Source organism: Paecilomyces variotii (assembly GCF_004022145.1).
Source record: "Paecilomyces variotii strain CBS 101075 chromosome Unknown C8Q69scaffold_8, whole genome shotgun sequence".
Taxonomy (NCBI): Eukaryota; Fungi; Ascomycota; class Eurotiomycetes; order Eurotiales; family Thermoascaceae; genus Paecilomyces; species Paecilomyces variotii.
This window is the reverse complement of record NW_021167147.1, coordinates 1,179,121-1,196,794: the sequence shown is the minus strand read 5'-3', so window position 1 is coordinate 1,196,794 and position 17,674 is coordinate 1,179,121. Positions and strand designations below refer to the sequence as shown.

The following is a 17,674-nucleotide window of genomic DNA, read 5'->3' as shown; positions in this document are numbered from 1 at the left end:
GTTTAATAATAATAACAATTAACATATTACCCCTCCTTTTATTTTCTCTTCATTATTTCTCCGTTCCAGTCGGTTACTATAATTATAGTTCTTTGTACGACCTGAATGCGTGGCTTTGCATGGATCAGCCTGGTTGAGAATCGCACACGATGAAAGAAAAGAGGAGAAAGAAGGAGATCTTCTCTTTTCCCGCGGTAATTGTCTGTACTCGACTCCGTCCATGTCCGCGTTTTGTAGCTGTACGTATAGAGTTAGTACGTTAACTCGGTAGGTATGTATATCTATATACAGTAAGAACCCGCTACCTCGGGGATTCGGATAGCACGAACACCACACAACCTGGGCTGCGTAGAGAATTATTACGAAAGAATCTCAAATTTCATAGCTGAGAGTAGAGAGTAGTATCTACAATTTTCCTATAGTCAGTGCGGAGAACAGCGGGGCGTTCCTGAGGCACGAGATATGCGGGCAAAACATCCACGAGGTTCTCCGTGCGCACTGCGGAGTACCGTGAGTAGTATGTAATTTTACAATCCGGAGAAACACGTAAAAGGACTTCGAGGGGAGAAGGTCCAAGCGCATCTATATGTTTAGCATGATCTAGTCTCTTTGCCTGCAGTCGACTTAGCCCATCAAGTGGGCTATTATGTACGCTACGGAATGGGCGTGATCGTACCCAGGCAAAGCAAGAGTAAAATAATAAAGACCATAGTCATCATAGCATAGATTTTATTAACTAGACATCATGTAACTTAGTTATTATTAAGACAACGTTATAATAACAAACCCCCGGATGTCCCGATGACCCTCCCAATTCCTTCATAACTCATTAGCCATGTACATACATCTCCACATGAGTATATTCGTCAAGAGCGCCACGGCTCCATTCAGAAATATTTTCGCATACTAAGACAAAAACTGAGGGTGTATCATGGCGCACTACTGCCTGAGTAGGACACCCTGGACCTCATCCCACAAATCACGACACGATTGCAGGTAACAGCGGTCAATATAGAAGAATTGGCTTAATAATGCTCGCAATTCTTGCCAGCTTTCCAATCCGTGGAGGTTCACGGCAGTCGCCAGCTCTCTTACAAAGAATGATCTCTCGCGCTGGTGGTAATACTGTGTACTGCTGGCACCAATGAACAGGAGCCAGATCAGAAGATCTCTGCAGAGCTCATAGTAACCAGCGAATATAGTGATCTCAAGAGCGTTTTTGAGTGCAGAAATCGGTTTAGGGAAAACAGCCGCCATCTGCGGATAAAAGCCCCAGATCGATGTGTTGTGGAAAATCAGACATGCGAGACGTACACAGCCTTCCACTGTATGGTCTCCTTTCGGAATCCCAAGTTCTGTGAACCGATCTCTATGGATGGAATATTCGACATAAAGCACCTCATTGTTGAAGTAGTCTTCCACTTCTTCGGTGATAAAACCTTGCGGATAGCCGCTGACTCCCTTCACACATTCGGCGTACTGCGTGAGATCGAGTAAATCATATATAGTTGATATCATAGAGGTACTAAAGAAACCGGGGATTTGAGCGAAAGAAAGTAATCGGGAGGCAATGGGGAAAGAACCGCCATAAGGTCCGAGGTCCGGTATTTGCGGGGGACGAGAATAGCGGATGAAGGGGAAGATAGGTCTCGTAAGAGCCATGCAAGCTACTCGGATGTCCGTCCTGCGAAAATCATCAGCACCCAGACGTCTACCAAACCCAATGCGAGACAAACCATGATATCTGGAAGCGAACATCTGGCGCAACATCCGCAAAGTTACTTCTGAGAGACACCATCTGCCGCAAACCTGCGAGATGTATTTTTAAGTCTTCGGGGTTGCCGGACGCAATCTGTGAATGTCATTGTCAGCAACAAGACAAATCCGAGATATCTGGTGGACGAGATAACAGTGTCTGGTGACTCAAAGAGGAAATTTCAACATTCTCCCGGCTGACCGTGAGGTCTGCACGGATATATATCCCCCTTCAAGGAAATATCAGATTTCTAATGACGCATACATGATACAGACATCAAATCTTCGACCAAGAGACCACAGTGTGTTGTACGTACCTCTATCGATATAAGAATAGAAACTGCCGCGATTAAGGCATCGCTAGATGCTTTCGCTGGATTTGATAATCCGGAATTGACGAGCTTGATGGTTTCACCTCTATGGTGGAATGCATCAAACACATAGGTACTTGAATAAGACTTGGTAGGATCCAAGAGAGGGAATTCTCCAGACCTTACAGCGCAGTTGGATGCGGCAACACATATAGTTGCATGTAAAGGAGCTGGGTCCTTCTGCACTAGTGAAGCCCAATGACTCTGCAGCCTGGAATTTGTTTGCCTCATTAATGGATATGCAAGCCTTGTTAGATCGCAGAGAACTGGACATTCCAGTCAGAGACAATGAACAACGAGACAGGATAGTGATGCCCGCATCCGACAAAACTACCCAATTGATGAGATATCGAGGATTCACTCACATAATTGAAGATGTGATTGCATACGACTAGACAACGGGACCTGCATCACATTGAACGGATCGTTCGATCCTCGCCCGAGATACGTCCATGGATCTGTTGGTGGAATAGGATAGGCGAGATCATGCAGTGACAAGGCTGGGGTGTAACTGCTACCATTTCTCATCGGAAAATATGTCGTCAATGAATCATCTGACTGGTCGGAATATGCTATACTGCCTCTGTCTGGCGATGTGCCTGGACTCAGTTCTACTGGAGATGTCGAAGATCGTCCGGCAATGATAGGCTCCACTGGCTGGAAGGCTAAATTTTTCCACGTCTTGCCCTTGTAGCGCTTTGCATTTTCGAGTCTTTTTTTGCGATTATGTTCAGACATAACATGTGATCGGATACGCTTCAGCGTCTCTTCTTTCTTGCTGCCCGATGCCGACTGTGGATCGGTATGCACCCAGAAGAGCGTCGACTTGCTGGCCGCGGTGCTGGCCTTGTGTGGCCGGCGATGCTTGGGAGCTGCATTCTTCCCTGCATCCCCTCTGCTCGTGCTCTTGGGCGACGTCTCAGGGGTGCTACTTGCCTCGCTTGGCGAAGACCATGATGCTGGTTTGGTAATTAGAGGCAGAGGTTTCTCCTCGAAGCTTGAAATCTGCGGCGCAGGTCCATCGGGGGATTGCTTGGCATCCATCTCACGGGTAGCGATTGCAGGTATTTTGCTAACGGTCAAAGATATTCATGCCGCTTCTGCTGGAACTGGACCAGAGGGGAAGTGGACTTGAGGGAGAATGAGGGCGATTCCAAGAGGAAAACGGTGAATGGCCAGCACACTGCCCTTATCAGGCAAAGTTCATCTGGGCGGTTTTTGATCAGCAACCCATCGGACACGCATTCTAATTGCAAGAAGCGTTGCAACCGGCATGGTTTGATTCCGGCTACAGCCGTGGAGCTGACTGGCTAGTGCTGACTCCAGACGTGCGATCTGGAGCAGAGCCCGAAGGATCACAGCGACGAACAGACAGGGTCCAGAACCTCTGCACACCCCCAGCGATAGGGGAAACCCGTTTGTCGCAAGCTATCCAAAGACTTTTTGTGGATGCGAAAAGGCGCAAGATTGTCAGAGGAATCCTCTATCGCAACTCGACTAAGGCGCCAAAACGGCCATGATCTCAAGCATAGAAACTCCATGTGTTCCAGTTATTGATGCCCCTGAAACGTACCTTTTGGTGAACTCGTAAGTTACCCCGCAGTGGTTCGTTAACTGTAACTAGTTGGTTAGTTCGTTGGTCACTTCTGAAACCACATGAGGTTATTGGATAAGCGTGTGTCATCCATTCCCAGCACGCCGGTCTCGGTGGCTTACACAAGGAGCCAAAGGAGAAAGCTTCCGTGAGGTTGTAGGTGCTGGGTATAAAGTCGATTACTCTTCATCAGGACTTACTTGGGCGCTGTAGCCACTCGCACGTGTAGCTGGCGATGGCATCATTCTCGTGCATGGCTGATTAACTTAGGTACTGTCCGATTCGTCTTGGCCTTGGCCGCTTCCAACAGAAAATGCTTGTCAGCTTATGGCCGCGCTAGCGCCATCTGATCGAGGACATTCGTTAAGGTTTTGACTCGAGCTTGCTCACAAATAATATGAGATGTTTCTGGTTTCAATTGTGCCGGGAAGTCCCAGTGATGGAGGGAGAGGACGTGACTTGATCCGCAACTTCCACCGCAAGCCAATGGGGGACATTCATCCGCGTTGTGCAACGACAGTTGAAGCAGACATGTCACTCTACTTCCGGGATACTGAGAGTCACTCCATCCTCTCTCGAAGACTGTCGGACCAGTGGTCTATTTTAACGTGCTTATGTGCTCTGCTACCAGAGACCACCTGCGATAAGCGCAATATATGCCAATGCTTGCGGGTTTACCGGGCTTCTGAAGGTTGATATACGAGTAAATGAGGCCGCAATAACGAGCTATGGCTTCTTTAGATCCTGTAGTCCATAGTGAGGCATTCAAGTTGGATAAAGGCGGACTAGATCCCAGAAGTCTGGCTCTTAAATAGAGAGCTTTAGTCTCTCAATGTGTTTAGCGTAATGCTTCTCCCATAAGCAACCTTTACTGGTATTATGCCTTGAACTCTAGATCGCAGTGATTCAGATGTTGCTGTTTCGCCTGCATAATGTACACCTCATATGGTACGAAGTTTCTTTCAGCATCGACATCTCTGTTCAGGAGAGACTGGTCGCTAAGCACATGAAAAACAGGAAGATACGGCACAAGAGATCCCATCTAGAAAAAAGGCGGGCCGGGGCAAGTAACACGAGAAAAGAGAAGTGGGAAGGGTAGAGCGATGACACCGGTATGGACAAAAAATACAAGCTAATCTTGCACAATGGCAAAAACAAGGGTTCGTATTAACATATTTAACCTATCCTTTTAGCGCTTCCAAAAATACCACATGTGTCCTTGACCATCCATCGAACTGTTGAGGATATTAAGTCAAGCCTGGGCGAGGGAATACTGGAACTGTATCGAGATTTTCGAGACCACCCATCGTTCCCTGCTGACCGCTCACATGCCAACCCTGACCTGTCTGCTGATTGACAAAAGTGCTTTGTCGGAAAGGATTTGTGCTGCCTGTTGGATTCGGACGAAGAGGTGCCGCTGCGGGAGGCTGCAACCCTGGCTGTTGCTGTGGGGGAGCAGTCGACGGACGGGAGAAAGGATTCGTGCCTGTCCGTTGTGGCTGGAGAGGCTGAAAAGGCTGAGTCGCCGGCTGCTGCAACGTCTGATTTTGCTGAAACTGAGGCGGAGATGTGAACGGGCTGGTATTGGCAGCGCTGAGTTGGGGATTGACAGACATCCGCCTGGCGAAAGGATTGGTGTTTTGGCGGCTTAGCGAAGTTGCAGATGCTTGAGAGCCAAAAGCAGCATTTCCCGTCGGCGAGGCCACTAACGAGGATTGGCGGAATGGATTCCTGCCTGTCTGCATCGGTTGCAGCGGCTGCGGAGGCGGCTGCTGCTGCTGCTGAGGGAAGCTAGCAATTCCATTCTGAGGAATGCTAGAGAGGCCAGTATGTTGGAGGCTGTAAGACTGCGGCTGCGGAGTGTAGCCGCCAAACCCTGCACCAGTTGGGGTCGGCTGGAGTGGTTGCGGTACTTGCTGCTGTCCAAATGGATTAGTATTATTAGGCTGTCCAAACGGCCCCCCAAATGTAGGTGGTTGGCCAAATCCAGTCTGTTGGGGCTGCTGCGCGTAGCCCGTTTGCTGTGGATAGAACGCTGGTGGTTGTGGCTGGAACGCAGTCTGCTGAAATTGCATCTGAGGTTGTTGGAAGTTAGGCTGCTGCATGGGGGCTGACTGGGCCATTGGCTGCTGGTTCTGTTCAATGGACTCGAAAAAGTCAATGAGATCCGGAGGAGGACCCTTGCTTTCCTGCTTTGGAGCAGCTGGTTCCGGCTTAGATGATGAATGGGAAGTGCCAGCCCTGGAGGTACTTCCTGTCGATTTGCTTGGAGCAGAAGCACCACCACGGCCACCCTTCTTGGCCTCTTTCTGAGCTAAATATTCTTTGCGGCGGAGATCAAAGTCAGGGTCATTGAGATCGTCCTCGAGGAGTCGTGTTAGATCCGTCGAGGCGTGTTTCAGCTTTGGAATCTCCAATCGGGTAGCCGCTTCAAAATGTCTCGCCACGCCGAGGAATTTCACGACCTCTTCTGTCTGCGAAGTGAACGTCTTATATATTTGCAGCGCGCGTTCGCTATCGGGCCGTGACATCTCGAAATAATGCTCTGTTCGGTTTTCGTCAGCACGAGCCGCAATAACAAAGGGTGGACACGTACCTAATACGTTGATAGTGCCCTCATTCATTACGGAGTATAAGACAAGAAGATCGAGGGTGAGAAGACGGAATGCTGTCAGAGTAATCTCGTTTTCAACCTCGTCTGTGAGGAGCTGAGGTTCCCGTCAGCCGATATAGAAAGTTATAGTAAAACGAATCACACACATCACATCGTAATAAGGCGCGTATCTGCTTCTGTACAATCTCCGTCTCCCTGAGTAGACCCTTTTCAACCGTCAACCTTTTCAGTCGACCCGGTCCGCTGCGGACATGATCGACTTTCGTGTCGGCAAATGCTCTGGCCCGCGCGATAAGGTACTCTGAATACCTCCGGATATTGTGTCCCTGGGATTGTACTAGCAAGTACCATCAGCATGCGCAGATCCAGAAATGTCACTCTTTTCATATGATGATGTCTATATTGGGCAGCTCCAGATACTAACCCTCTGAGTAGGTGCTGATGGCGAGCTTGTTGGGGAATTCCGCCAGGTATTGCAGAGTGGCATCCAGTTCGCCTTCCCGAATCATAAGATGCACGACAATAAGCGCCTTGAATACGATTGTCCATGTTGAATCCTGAAACCGAAACTGAAGGGTACGGAATATCTCCGCGACACCCGCTTCGCCGCCATGGGTCGCAATAAGGATGTGCTCAATATATTTTGATTTCGGGGCCGCAAGCTGTCCGCAGTAACGAGGTTAGCGGAGCCCGTCGGGCAAGGCGGATCGAAATATTGATACTGCGCATTGACTGACCTTGATCTTGGTAGCCCCTTTGACTGACTTCTCGAAGTTTGTCATCGTTCACACCTGGAAGGGTGTATACACAAAAAGGTAGCACGAGTTCGTATGATCTGGTGTGCGTCTGAAAGCCACCAGTGGGTGCAGCAATTCGTATCGCGGGCGCTCAATTAGAATGTAGTCTTTCCCAGGACCGTTTTCATGCGGTGGTATCGGCTGCAGCATTCATCATGGCTCAGATAGCCATGCTGGAAAGTCGGTGACTGTGGTCCCGTACCGTGGTCGTAAGACAGTGTCCAAGTCGTGGAGGCCGATCGTCTCGTGAATGTCCCTGAGGATCCCCCAGAGGACCGCTGGGATGCTGCCGCAATGCGGTAGGATGGGAAGACAGTGAAACAGGTGCCCTTGACGTGGAGGGGATAGAGAGCTGTCGATGGTAAGCCGTTTGTTACTGTTCCCCCCGGTGGAGCTCCATACCTAAGGTAGAGTGATCGCGCGGGCTGCTTCTGGCACGAGGTTGGTCTAAGCGCCGTGACGCAAGGGCTTGGCGCGCAACGTCCCAGCTGCAGAGGGATCTCGAGTATATCAAACAAGGGTAGATCATTCACCGTGGTATCTGATCTAGATAATGAAAGAAGAGGACATTACTTGTTAGCATGCTGGCATATTTCTCAATCTTTCCTTATGCACATGTCGCTGGTATCTTAGTCGTGTCCCACAGCAGCCACGGAAAACTCACAGCAAGGACAGCCAGCCAGCCGGATTCAATATAGAACATACATCACTTCCTTCTAAATTCCCTTGTCTTTGCAATCAACATGAGTAAAGCCGGGATGAGTCCTTATGGTGGTCGGATGATATACAGTGTTGGCATGAGTTCAATAAATTTGATTATATTGAATAAGAAGATTATCACATAACTATATATTTTACTTATGCAGTCGTCTCCGAGAGCCTTCGAAGGAACACAAAGGGGATTTTGAGATGAAAGATTCCTGTGTTGCTCGATGTAACACTTCGAGCCAGCTTTCACCTCATCTCCCAAGTCACCTCACTTTCTACTTCATCTTCCTTTCATCTCAAGTCTACCAGCACTCCAGTACCATCATCTCATTGGACTTCCATACAAATGATTCTGCTTCACAGCTTCCGTTGAACACAGTTTCTAGTTCTTTTCAAAATACAAGTCATGGCATCTTCTTTTCTACAACAACTCAGTCGGATGGTATCTTCCCGGGAAGAAGTGCCGGTGCGTTCGACAACTAATCCTACTGAGCTTCTGGAAGATGGAACAGGTCCAGAGGAGACTCTACCGGGGAAAGGCCCAAGAGTTAAATGGACGACAGAACAGAGACAACTGCTGTGTTGCTGCTGTGCCTTTTTCGCCATGAGCGGAACTCAAATAGAGCGCATTTTCAATGTAGTATTCGGCGAGCAGCTACAAGCATGCGGCTTCAAGAAAGGGAACGGACCAAGATGGACCACATTGAATACTCAATGGCATGACCTCAGAGCTAAAGGATCCCAAATATGGTCAGACATCCACGTCAAGACTCAGTTTGACGCAAGATATGAACATTGGGGTGAGATCCTGCAGACGATCAAGGATACGGCCCGCGATCTAGACATACCAATCGTTGAAGAGCCTGTTCACCCCGGTAATGACCGCTTTGGATACCGCGTCAAGGAGCCAAGAGCGAGACAGACAGCACTGCAGTCCTCCTCAATGTCCTATCGATCATCGTCGTCCCGCGGAGGAACCCGACAGTCGAACGCTTCCAGAATGGAGTCCAGCTCGCCGGTCAGGCAATCATTGAAGGCAAAAGACGGGGAGGCGACCTCCCGAGGTAACGGACAAGATAAGAACCAACAAACTCAGCACCAGAATGACGATGAAGCCCACAGCACTTCGGAACTGCCGAATGAAACGGAGCAGCCCGAACCGTGTCCGTCAGCTCCCGGAATAGAACCGCTGTGTACTGCTGGGGGAAAGATATGCATGTTCTGCTTCAAAGAAGGCAGCGGAACCTTCGACCCTGTGTCACAATCAGAACCGTCTTCTCCTCTTGAGACGATTCTCGATCAAGCTGTGTTGCCAGCAAGTACGCCATCTGCAACTCCTTCCGCAACCCTAGAGATACCAAAGGTACTCTACAGGTACTATAATGTCGACAGTCAGGGCTGGAATTCGCGGAAGGGCTTTGTGGCTGGTCTGTTTATGGAGGGTGAACGTCGAATTGTGCCAGTGACACAGTATTCATTCGATGAGTTTGATCGGATGTTTCAAAACCACGTTCACTGGCGGTACATCACGACACCGTTCATCAGCACTTTTTCCGATCTTCTGGCCCCTGTCCACAGAGCACTCAGACGGAAAGAAGGTGCATCACTGGCGGTCATCGACACCAAACACATCCGTCAACCCATCTATTCAGCATCTGACCTGATAAAGGAAAAGGGCCTGCGGATAGGTCGTAAGTACACTGGGAGGGCAGAGTACTTGATTTGGGGATCAATCCCCGAAGAAGCAATCGTCACAATTTTTAAGATCTCAGCTCTGCAACAAATCGCTGAGCGGCACTCAGATATAGCACGGCTATTGCAGCTGGACGGGATTGCACGCATGAAGAGATGCGGAAAATATCTCGAGGAACTCATCAAAAAAGGACCAGGACGTCTCAACAAGGAATGCGGTTCGATAGTTGGACGTTGTCTAAGGATTGTGAAAGTCCCGCCTAGTCTAGCTATTGACCTTGCTATATTGGTCGCTGAGGCCTGGTTGTTCCCAAAAGAAGGTTCAATGCCTGACTACATTGCAGGTATCGAAGCGGCTTATGCACAGTCACTTCCGGGTCCTACAGTTTATCCCCTGGGTGATCGGGTATCGCCAGAGGTCGTCCTGGTCCCCGAGAGCTCTGATACCGAGAGCGACAAGGAAGAGAATGATTTGACCAGAGAAGGAGACACATCAGAGGACGATGATGACAATGTCATTACAACCCCATGCCCAAGTCCTCGTAGTTCAAGAACTAGAAGACAGCTGAACGTTGCCGTTGCAGAGGGTGACTTGTCTCCTTTCCAGCTCCCCACGCCGAAGCTGTCCAGCCCGGTTATGAAGTTCTTCGACAGCTCTACTGGGACCTGGAATCCTGACCAAGGGCAGCAAAATGGACTTCGTGTCGAAGTTTTCAACCCAACAACTCGCGCTTGGTCACCTCTTGCGGAGCAGACCGGGCTGTCCAGCAGTCGTCATCCAAGCCCGGGTCAATCGAGGGAGTCTGCGATTGTCGTCTTCGACGACGATGACGATGATAACGAGAAGAAGAATTATGATGTCGAGGATGGTCAGCAGACTGGATACGACGCTGACGATAGTGACGCTGATACTGTTATGGCAGATGTCACGGTAGAGTATCCAATGCAGCTTCCGGTGATGGTCAACAGCGCTCCTGGGCTCCGAGGACTACAGAGAGATCAATTCGCGCAAGAGCGAGCGCACATCAACAGCATCATGGGGTATCATTGATATTGCCTACGAAGACATGGTCTTTACAGGCAAGACATTGTGCAGTCCTAGTCTTTTCCAATTTGAGAAACAAGGCATCGGTACGGGTATGGGTTATAGTTGAATAATGATGGGAAATCGAAAATGCCACTGTGATTCGTCAGTATGCGCTGGAGTTTGGGACATGGTTGAAAGTTGTATGGGCTATGAACAGAAACGGCATATTACACGGGCTCGCGTTGATACCATTTCTGGAGGTTGCAAAGATACACTGAGGATGGTCGGCATTCTGTCGAAAAACATGTCTGTTCTGTTGTGCCAAACCTACTGAGGCTTGAGTGGACGTTTCGTGTCTTGTCAGTTAGTCATATGCTGTTATGTGTGTAGTCCAAACAGTAGTACAGCGACAAAAAGAAAAATATTGGATTCCTCCTTGTGTGTACTTGACAGCAGCTCAGAGAGCCAAAGTGTATGGAATAAACCAGATGCGGCATCGTGAAAAACTCCGTTCCCAGATCCTCATGCGCGTTGATTTCCTATCCCCCATATGCTGCTCGGATTCCATCACAGGAGTATCAGTCTTTTTTTCTGGATATTTCTAAGTAGGCAGTTGGGACACCGGTTCATATGAAATCCCAACTGCCAATACATATGGCGGATATCCAGTCATGTGGCCATCCCAGCCTACTTTGTCCTGACATCATTATTCCCCCAGTCATCCATGCTCGAGACGCTTAGAACTTGCTGAACTTCTTGACGGCCTTGCCAGTGCGGGGCAGGACGCGGAGAACGTTGAAGCGGACCTATTAGATCAGAAGCATATTAGCATTTATATATAGGCGAGGTTACCCATGAAATCGCATAGCAGCCGGATTTTCAGAACAGGAGCATAAACTCGCGTTGCAAATAAAATCGAGGGTTCCGCATGTCTAAATGTGTGGGATTTCACGTACAGTCTTGCTCAGGGGACGGCACTGTCCAACGGTAACCTGGTCACCCTCCTCAACACGGAAGGCAGGGGAGACGTGAGCAGCCAGGTTCTTGTGGCGCTTCTCGTAACGGTTGTACTTGGGGATGTAGTGAAGGTACTCGCGACGGATGATCAGAGTACGGTGCATCTTGGTGGAAACGACGGTACCGGTCAAGATACGGCCACGGATAGAGACACCACCAGTGAAGGGGCACTTCTTGTCTGTTGGGTTTGATATTAGCCATCTCCGATTTTTTATAGTGGTTGCGCCGGGGTGGGTATCCGAAGGAATCTAGAACAGAGTGCACGCTGGCATGAAAAATTCAGGAGTCATCCAATTCGAAGAGAAAATGCCCGCTTCTCATGATGATCTGGTTTTTCGATGTCCCACGGCGCTCAGTGTCTTAAATCCCAACGTCCACCCTGCCATCTGCAGATGCGATCGGCACTCCCACCAAGAGTTGTTGTAGGTCGTCCATACCAATGTAGCTGCCCTCGATAGCGGTCTTGGGAGTACGGAATCCCAGACCAACATCCTTGTACCATCTCCGGCCCTTTCCAACGCGCTTGCTCTTTGCCTTGGTCTTAGCGTTGAGGAAGATGTGAGGCTGCTTCTGGAACGCACGTTCCGACTGGACGGTCAACTCGGTCGCCATTTTCGCGAGAATTCAGTCCGACACTGAGGGAATGATGTCGAGCTGGGTGAGGATTCGTCGCGGCGGGAGTGTCGGAGTACGTTGGTCGACGTCGATGTTGAGAAAGATTTGTGCGGAGCCATAAAAGTGTCGGATATTCAGTGTGGGAGTGTGCGGTGCTCGCACTAACCCTGATCGGGAGTAGCGCCCTTCGGCTAGGGCTTTTTGGTTTGTTTACATTCGGAAGGCTCAAGCTTGGCGGATCTCGTAGAGAAGGAGACGCGCCTACAGCTTCATATGGACGACGATTCATGCTCACGCACGGCTGCAATGGCATGAGAATGTCAACTGCTGTGCTCAGAGATCCTGCCAGATATTGATCACAATACGAATATTCCCCAACAACATCCTCTGGGTTTATCGCCATGGCTTCCCGGGGTGAGGGGCCGTCCCGTCTGCGGTCCCGTCGCTCCATTGCCCATGTACCTTCGTCGAGAACGGCTTCTACGCTCGATAAGGAAAATGCCACAACAGATATCAGTGCTCTCAAGCCTCAGAGAAGCAATGTGAGACAGCCAGTCAAAGACAAAAAGTCACGGAGCAAAAGTCTGGGACCAGGTGGACTGGATGCGCTTCAAGACTCCAATGGCAATCGGCGCAAGGTAAATGTTATCGCGCGCCTATATAATCTACGCGGAATCTGACTTAGTCGTGCTTGCTTTTAGTCGACGGCCGCTTTCCCTCTCAAATCCATTCTAAAGCCAACTGTTCCTGTGTCGCCTGTCCGGAACATTCCATCTTTTGAGGAGACACGCAGACGAACACCGGCGCGCAGCCCTGAACGAAACCACGGCAATGAAGGAAATCGTCAGGGCGCAGAAGGCTTGTTGATTGATTTTTCCACTCCGACAAGAGGATCTGGTTCAGGAGACGCCCACGCTGCTAACCCATTCGAGGCGTTCAACGCCTCATCGGCTGTACGAGATGATATTGCGGCGGCGCAAGAACGCGAAGAGAAGGAGAGAAGGGAACGCGAAAGGAAGCTGATTCTAGAGCAAAGGGAGGCACGACGGAAGTCTATGGCAAACCGCCGTGTTTCGTTCGCTCCTGAAGCTACCCTGCATACATGGAATGTCGTTGAATTAGCCGAGGACTCGACATCCTCTTCCGCTTCGAACTCGACAAGACGCGCATCTGCCTGGGCGAATTCGACGAATCAAGGTCACGAGCAACCATCTGATCACTCTGAACCATCCAGTCCGGAGTCGGGCGCGGAGGCAGGCCCTGCTTCTCCAGAAGCGCGTTCCGACGATCTGTCCTCTAGCCCTTTCAGTGGCAGTTCCACGGCAGGCAGTGAGGATATCCCGGCGCAGGGTGCCTTTGAGGAGGACGATGCCTCGTCAGACTCGGAGAATGACTTTGACGGCGAAAGCACGGCCATGAGCATGGACGATGCGACCGTGAGGTCTAATATGACAACGCACTCCAACGGTTCAAGTACTAGTTCGAGTGCTCGCCTCGATGCGGCCCTCCGTCAAGCAGCGAAAGAAGCTGGAACCAGAGGTATCGACTATGATGAAAACGGTGAACTTTCCATGGAAATAGCAGATCAGGAGATAACAGGGGCTTTTCAACCATGGATAAAGAAAGGCCAACGGATAAGTTTCGACATGGAAGACCTTAGCACCTTGAATGATCAGGAAAACATCCCATTCGGGCAGCCAACAGAAAGTCACGACACTCAGCCTACAGCTAGCGACGGCGAGGATAACGACGACGAGGATCTAAGCATGGATATCACAAACGCAGTTGGTCGCATATTGGCAAAGCATACGGGCCGTCGCCAGAGTGTTCGGCGCAAGTCATCTGGACAAGAGACAAACTACGATGATCAGACGATGGAATTCACAAATGTCGTCGGGGGCATTGCACAGCCAGCATCCCCAGCGAAATCCACAGGTGCTGGAAGCGATATGGATGAAGACGAGGAGATGACCATGGAATTTACGTCCGTCGTTGGTGGCGTACTGAATAAGGGACCATCCAACTTCCAGCCCCGAGATGAGGATCTCTATCCACGGTTAGATAACCGTCCCGAACTCGATAGCCGCAGCTTTTCTGACCCGGGTGACGGGGAAGACGAAAATGGCATGGAGATGGAAATTACAGGCGCTGTTGGTGGAATTCTCCCGCAGACTAAAAGGCAGAGCGAGCCCGAGGATGATTATACTGCAGCTATGGATTTGACTACAACGACGGGCAGGATCTATCCTACCTTCGAACAGAGCGGTCAGGAAGGGGCAAAGACGTCGATAGGGACGGGGATCGATGCTGGGCAGCCGGGCAGTTCACCATTCCAGGAACGCCCACCTGTTTCTCCACCCAAATTCATCTCTCATCATGTTGCTCCTGTTGCCTCGGAGAGTGGAAGCCCTAGCTTAGCCAGCGTGAGATCTCGACCGACTAGGGCAAGCATAGGACGGCGGGCGTCGACAACGTCCATCTCACATTCACCGCAGACGACACCAGTGAAAAAGGTTGCAACACCGTCGAAGCAGCTCACTCCCCAGCCCCCTCTTCGACCTACCACCCCTTCGAAGACGCCGCCATCTGCCAATGTCGCTTGGCGAAGCGCATCGCCCAAGAAACTATTCCAACCTGAGCTTCGATCTCCTGCAAACAAGGTAGAGTCTCCCCGCCGCAAAAGCCTCTTTGAGCGTGACACGAAGACCGGACAGACGACACCTGCGTTTGTGTTAAAGCCACGTGAAAGACGCTCCTCTGGCCTAGGCATTGACAGAGAAGGCCTGGGCTCCCCTCGAGTTGCGGAGATGCTAGATAAACGTCGATCCATTGGGGAGAATACGCCGCAGTTCATTCCAAACGAACAACCGGCGAGAGGTGTCCGTTTCGACGACCCTGTAAGACTGCAAGAAGAAGTTGACCGTGAACGCGAGGAAGAGGAGTATCGGGAGGACGGCCATATTTCTCTGACTCAAACAAGTGAGCGGGATACGACTACGAGTTTAAAAGATATGATTTCGAGTCTTACACCAAAGAAGAACAAAATTGGTGGACGGAAGAGCTTGCACGTTGGAGCCGCAAGAGGTTTACTTGGCAAGCGTCCGGTCGAGCTGGATGAGTCCGAGGAAGAAGATAACTCGCCTAAGCGGACGAGAGGCCGTGAGGCTAGTCCAGTAAAGAATGTCAGACTTCCTGCACCGCCGACCAAGGATGAGACTCTCCGTTCTTCTACCCCCAAGATCGGCGATTTCTCCCCAGCGAAGAATAGCACCACGCCCAAGGATGACCCACGATTCAAAGATGTAACAGAATCCTTATCTGGCAGGAGAGGACCTTCTGAGTCTGAGCAGCAGATTGGGGTGGATGAGAATGATGACGATGCCATGGAACCGGAGTTTGAACCGATTCAACTCCAAGACTTCCTCAATATGACAAACATACATTTCATGGAACTCACTACAACCAAGCGTCGCCACACTATCGCCCCAGGAAGTGATAAGGATAATTCGAAGGGTACTGGAAAGAGTGATTCTGGAGACGGGAGTACCAGCCTTGAGGATTGTGTAGCAGCTGGGTTCTGCACAATACCAATGCTCGAGCTATATCAACACGTAAGTCTCACTCTGCTCGAGACCGAACGCATACACTAACCCTCTGCTAGTCTTGCCGCGAGTTGAAATCATATATCTCCGAGGGAAGGCAGATCATCCGCTCTATAGAAGCTGAAACCTACGCCGAAAACCCACCCTTGTTCCGTGAATACGTGACTGCTCCTCCTGACATCCGCTTGTTGATGGATAACCAGTTCCGCAATGTCAAAACACATGCAAGGCTCCTTAGCAAGGCGATGTGGTATGAATGGCGTATGAAACTGCTTGAAGGCCTGAAAGAAGGACTGGACAGGCACGTCCAGGAAATGAATGCCGATGATATTGTTCTTCAGAAACAAGAGAAACTTCTGAATAGCGTCGTTCCCGGTCTTGTTGAGAAACACTCGGTCCTCCAATCAGAGGCGACGAAGCTCCAGGAGATAGCCGAGGAGATGGATAATTGTGACCAGGATGAATTGCGCAGCGCACGGAAGAAACTGTCCACCATCGAAGCTGAGCTCGTGGAGAAAAGGAAGCGGCTCGAGGAAATGCAAGAGGAGCTTCGGGACAAGACTGACACAATTGAGGCTGGTGCAGAGCTCAAGGCAGAGTTCATGGACCAGATACGTCAAGCAGAGAGAACCAAGGAAGAATGCCGTGGGTGGAGCGTGAAGGAAGTCAATGCGCTAAAGGGTCAGTTTCCAAGGACATTCAATTTGGAATTACGTTGCTGACTGCTACAATAGCTTCTGTCCATGACCTTGAGGTCAAGACCGGCTGGTCGATCATCTCCGCTACACCTTCACCTGACTGCCCTGCGGGACCCATGTTGACAATGTGCTATCGAAGCGAGCTCCAGGTCTTGTTCCACCCGGGTTCGTTCCGAGTTCCGAGGCCGCCAAAGAACCCTCAGCGTACGGCTAGCACAAAGACGAAGACTCCAGTTGATCTACTCTATCGGCCCAACAAGGGAGGAGTCACTGGTCATACTTCTGAGCTGTCGCCCACAAAGACCCTAGCCTTACATGCTCTGAGGAAACACCTGATGACTATAGACCAGTCCTCCTTGACTCCGCAAAAGCTCTTGAGTTTTATTTCAGAGGCATGGGATCTAGCACTTACCGTTGAGGAGGAAATCCGCCAACTCGAATTCTGCGGTGTCACCAAGTTGAGGCTCACGAAGGATGAGATCGACTCTCTGTTAAGGGCCAGATGCACGATTTTGGGTGACGCTCCCTCAACTGCGATGCCGAGAAAGAGCCGGGTCGACGTGGATTTCAATGTTAGAATGCGTGTTGTAGACGACGGCACCGTCAATCCCGGGGACATTGGCCCTCTCAGACTGGAGATCGAAGCGCTCGGAAGTAAAGTTTATGGGTTTGGCTCTGGAGACCAGAGCGGAGTTTCGGAGAATCAAATGAAAGATATCCTTCGCAAAGAGACCCAGGGGAATAAATCTGGTCTAGAATTCGGGAAAGGCGTTTGGAGAAAAGCCGTGCATGAACTCGCTGGGAGAGTTTTCTGATCTGAACCTTTCGCAATTCTTTGCCCTACTTGCATTATGGAGTTGGTTGATTTGTTATCCTGGGAATGGCCGGTCTTACGGGATGGTGGCATGCAGCATACTGCGTTTTCAGTTCGGTGCCTGGAGTATATGATAATTGCCATTCCCATGAATTGTTTACGTGATTTGAACCGAATACCAATTTGCAGTTATTTTTGAACATCGAGAGGACTCGACGTATGCTTTTTCGACCACTGTGGTATAAGGGTACCTACCTCAGCAGTATAACTTGCAGACACGACAGGCCCAGCACTATTATTATTTCCTACGTCATGAGCCTAGTCTGAACAGCGTGGAGTCTCGATAATTTTAACATTCCTTCCCTGATCT

The 17,674-nt window shown here is 50.2% G+C and overlaps 5 protein-coding genes across 5 annotated transcripts; 2 read left to right on the top strand and 3 right to left on the bottom strand.

The window, feature by feature from the left end:
- Positions 1–709: 709 nt before the first annotated feature.
- Positions 710–3,325, bottom strand: C8Q69DRAFT_320480 (hypothetical protein). The gene is made up of 4 exons (XM_028627359.1): positions 2,492–3,325; positions 2,073–2,392; positions 1,737–1,852; positions 710–1,684 (listed from the first exon to the last, which is right to left on the bottom strand). The coding sequence occupies exons 1-4, from the start codon at positions 3,168–3,170 to the stop codon at positions 940–942; spliced, it is 1,860 nt and encodes a 619-aa protein (XP_028483862.1). The 5' UTR covers positions 3,171–3,325; the 3' UTR covers positions 710–939.
- A 1,568-nt stretch (positions 3,326–4,893) lies between these two features.
- C8Q69DRAFT_320417 (ENTH domain protein) lies at positions 4,894–7,310 on the bottom strand. The gene is made up of 5 exons (XM_028627358.1): positions 7,072–7,310; positions 6,759–6,996; positions 6,481–6,671; positions 6,317–6,428; positions 4,894–6,265 (listed from the first exon to the last, which is right to left on the bottom strand). Exons 1-5 carry the CDS (start codon positions 7,114–7,116, stop codon positions 4,968–4,970), a joined length of 1,884 nt encoding a protein of 627 aa, XP_028483861.1. The 5' UTR covers positions 7,117–7,310; the 3' UTR covers positions 4,894–4,967.
- Positions 7,311–8,245: 935 nt separating this feature from the next.
- On the top strand, positions 8,246–10,582 carry C8Q69DRAFT_446113 (hypothetical protein; the record flags this gene model as incomplete). Its single annotated transcript, XM_028629110.1, has 1 exon — positions 8,246–10,582. One exon carries the CDS (start codon positions 8,246–8,248, stop codon positions 10,580–10,582), a length of 2,337 nt encoding a protein of 778 aa, XP_028483860.1.
- Positions 10,583–11,229: 647 nt separating this feature from the next.
- Positions 11,230–12,187, bottom strand: C8Q69DRAFT_522722 (40S ribosomal protein S11; the record flags this gene model as incomplete). The annotated part of the gene is made up of 3 exons (XM_028633551.1): positions 11,230–11,364; positions 11,515–11,823; positions 11,987–12,187. The coding sequence occupies 3 exons, from the start codon at positions 12,185–12,187 to the stop codon at positions 11,296–11,298; spliced, it is 579 nt and encodes a 192-aa protein (XP_028483859.1). The 3' UTR covers positions 11,230–11,295.
- Positions 12,188–12,454: 267 nt separating this feature from the next.
- On the top strand, positions 12,455–17,322 carry C8Q69DRAFT_320212 (hypothetical protein). The gene is made up of 4 exons (XM_028627356.1): positions 12,455–12,828; positions 12,892–15,801; positions 15,852–16,473; positions 16,527–17,322. The coding sequence occupies exons 1-4, from the start codon at positions 12,592–12,594 to the stop codon at positions 17,303–17,305; spliced, it is 4,548 nt and encodes a 1,515-aa protein (XP_028483858.1). The 5' UTR covers positions 12,455–12,591; the 3' UTR covers positions 17,306–17,322.
- Positions 17,323–17,674: the final 352 nt, after the last annotated feature.

Excerpts from the sequence above, each read along its gene's own strand:
- C8Q69DRAFT_320212 (XM_028627356.1), top strand. The coding sequence starts at position 12,592 with ATGGCTTCCCGGGGTGAGGGGCCGTCCCGTCTGCGGTCCCGTCGCTCC. Across the intron at positions 15,802-15,851 it reads TGCTCGAGCTATATCAACAC|TCTTGCCGCGAGTTGAAATC; the intron begins GTAAGTCTCACT and ends ACCCTCTGCTAG. Across the intron at positions 16,474-16,526 it reads GGAAGTCAATGCGCTAAAGG|CTTCTGTCCATGACCTTGAG; the intron begins GTCAGTTTCCAA and ends CTGCTACAATAG.
- C8Q69DRAFT_320480 (XM_028627359.1), bottom strand. The coding sequence starts at position 3,170 with ATGGATGCCAAGCAATCCCCCGATGGACCTGCGCCGCAGATTTCAAGC. Across the intron at positions 2,393-2,491 it reads GCAATCACATCTTCAATTAT|TTCTCTGCGATCTAACAAGG; the intron begins GTGAGTGAATCC and ends TGGAATGTCCAG. Across the intron at positions 1,685-1,736 it reads GTTCGCTTCCAGATATCATG|GACGGACATCCGAGTAGCTT; the intron begins GTTTGTCTCGCA and ends TGATTTTCGCAG.
- C8Q69DRAFT_320417 (XM_028627358.1), bottom strand. The coding sequence starts at position 7,116 with ATGACAAACTTCGAGAAGTCAGTCAAAGGGGCTACCAAGATCAAG. Across the intron at positions 6,429-6,480 it reads GCGCCTTATTACGATGTGAT|CTCCTCACAGACGAGGTTGA; the intron begins GTGTGTGATTCG and ends CGGGAACCTCAG. Across the intron at positions 6,266-6,316 it reads GGGCACTATCAACGTATTAG|AGCATTATTTCGAGATGTCA; the intron begins GTACGTGTCCAC and ends AAAACCGAACAG.